The 1,783-nt window shown below is 55.3% G+C and overlaps 1 protein-coding gene across 1 annotated transcript in view; it reads left to right on the top strand.

Annotated features, from left to right (window-relative positions):
• Window positions 1-1,488: 1,488 nt before the first annotated feature.
• Window positions 1,489-1,783, top strand: part of UBN2 (ubinuclein 2) — a 67,132-nt gene continuing 66,837 nt past the window's right edge. Inside the window, exon 1 of the mRNA XM_011359560.2 lies at window positions 1,489-1,779. Within this exon, the coding sequence (XP_011357862.1) occupies window positions 1,631-1,779 (149 nt within the window). The 5' untranslated portion in view covers window positions 1,489-1,630. The remainder of the gene's footprint in view (window positions 1,780-1,783) is intronic.

Here is a 1,783-nt window from a genome sequence, read left to right as displayed (position 1 = left end):
CAGAACGCTGTGGTGCGCACAGGCTACCGGTGCTCTGAGTTAATCTGTGCAGGATCCTGAATGTGAGTTAAGCATAGAATTTACTTTGCAGGTAAATTGCAGCTAAGACAGTGATGATATAATGTAAAACAGTGTTTTACAAGAATTTATAGTGCCCCATTACAAGACTGGGAGGAAAAGAGACTGAAGACACGAAGGTGACTAAAGTGCTACAAAAGACAAACCAGAAATGAGAACTTAATGCAGAATTATAAGAGGAGCAATGGGAAAGAAGATTCCAGAGGTAACACAGGGTGCACTTCGGAGCTGGGAGGGACCTCTGGAACCATGGATTCCATCACCACCTTCATACAAATAGGGGAAGTAACAGAAGAGAAAAAACTGAACCTACTCATAATTTGTCTGACGCACACTGACTCAATCAAAGAGTCGTCAATAGTTGATTGCATTGTTACCGGGTCAGTGGAATTAACAGGATTCCCTTCAGGATGTGGAGGGCGTGCCCTCAAATACTTTCTACTGAATGGATTAAACTCGACAGTGATTGCATCCATTTAATCTGAATTCCAAATAGTTTATCAAAGTGTGCCTACAAGGCGTGCCCGATCCAGGTTTCTCCCCTACCCCGAAATGGGTCATTGAGCATTCTTTCAGAGTACGTATCCTGAAGTACCATCAAACCTTCTTGAGAAGTTTTCTATTAATTTCAACAGTTTAGGCTTTATAAACAAGCTCGGAACAATTCACTGGCTAGTTCAATTTCCCAACTGCAAAACGTTATTGAGCAATTTATGATCGTGCCACAAAAGCCCCACCGCGGCCAGGCGAGAAAACCAGGAGTCGTTCTAGAAAACCGGTGTAGGAAAGGGAGGCCTATGGGAGTCAGTGTCGCGCTCTGCGGAAGGAAGATGCCTCCGGGCGAGTCCGGCTGGAGTTAGCCATTTCCTTTCTTTCCTCGATACAACGGGAGCGCTGGGCCGGCAGGTACATCGGCTGGTCCTCGCGTCCCTCTACCCTTTCTCCGAATCCGCCTTGACAACCCCGGCTCTCTAGAGCCGAGAGCGGGAGGCATGTGCCAGGAGGGACCGGCGCCATGACGTGGTCGGTCCCAGGCACATCCCGCCGCTCGCCCACCGCATGCCCCAAGCGCGCCTCGGGTTTCCGGGTGCGAATAGGAAGCTTCTCGGGAACCCCCAGACCCCTCCCCGGTAGGAAGGACGCAGACGGCGTCCCCGTTTCCAAGGAAACCGGCCCTGCCGTGACGTCACTTCCGCTGACCTGTCTGGCCTCCCAGACTGTTGGGAGGAAAAGAGGAAAACTGAGCCACAGCCACGACGGTGGACGCGAGCGTCTCCTGTCTGCGCATGCGCCCGCTCGGCGGCCAGCTTCTATTTATGTGGGGGATCCAACATGGCGGCTGCGGCGACCCTGGCGATGGCGGTGGAACCCATCAGAACATAGTGGCGGGGAGGGGGGCACAGTCCGCACTCACGGTGGCGTCGGGAGAGACGGCTGAGGGTGGTGGAGGGAAGAAAAGCGACGGAGAGCAAAAGGAAGGGCGGGCAGGCAGACAACTCGGCGTAGAACCGAGCGCCGGCTCGAGCGAGGGCAGAGGGCCAGAACAGTGGGGATGGCGGAGCCGCGCAGAGTAGCGTTTATTAGCCTGTCACCGGTGAGGCGGCGCGAGGCCGAGTACCCGGGGGCCGAACGCGAGCCCGAGTACCCTCGCGAGCCCCCCCGGCTGGAGCCGCAGCCGCACCGGGAGCCGGCCCGGGCGGAGCAG

This window comes from Pteropus vampyrus, unplaced genomic scaffold, assembly GCF_000151845.1.
Source record: "Pteropus vampyrus isolate Shadow unplaced genomic scaffold, Pvam_2.0 Scaffold48, whole genome shotgun sequence".
Classification (NCBI taxonomy): domain Eukaryota; kingdom Metazoa; phylum Chordata; class Mammalia; order Chiroptera; family Pteropodidae; genus Pteropus; species Pteropus vampyrus.
Note: the sequence above shows the minus strand (reverse complement) of the source record. Positions and strands in the feature narration are given on the sequence as shown.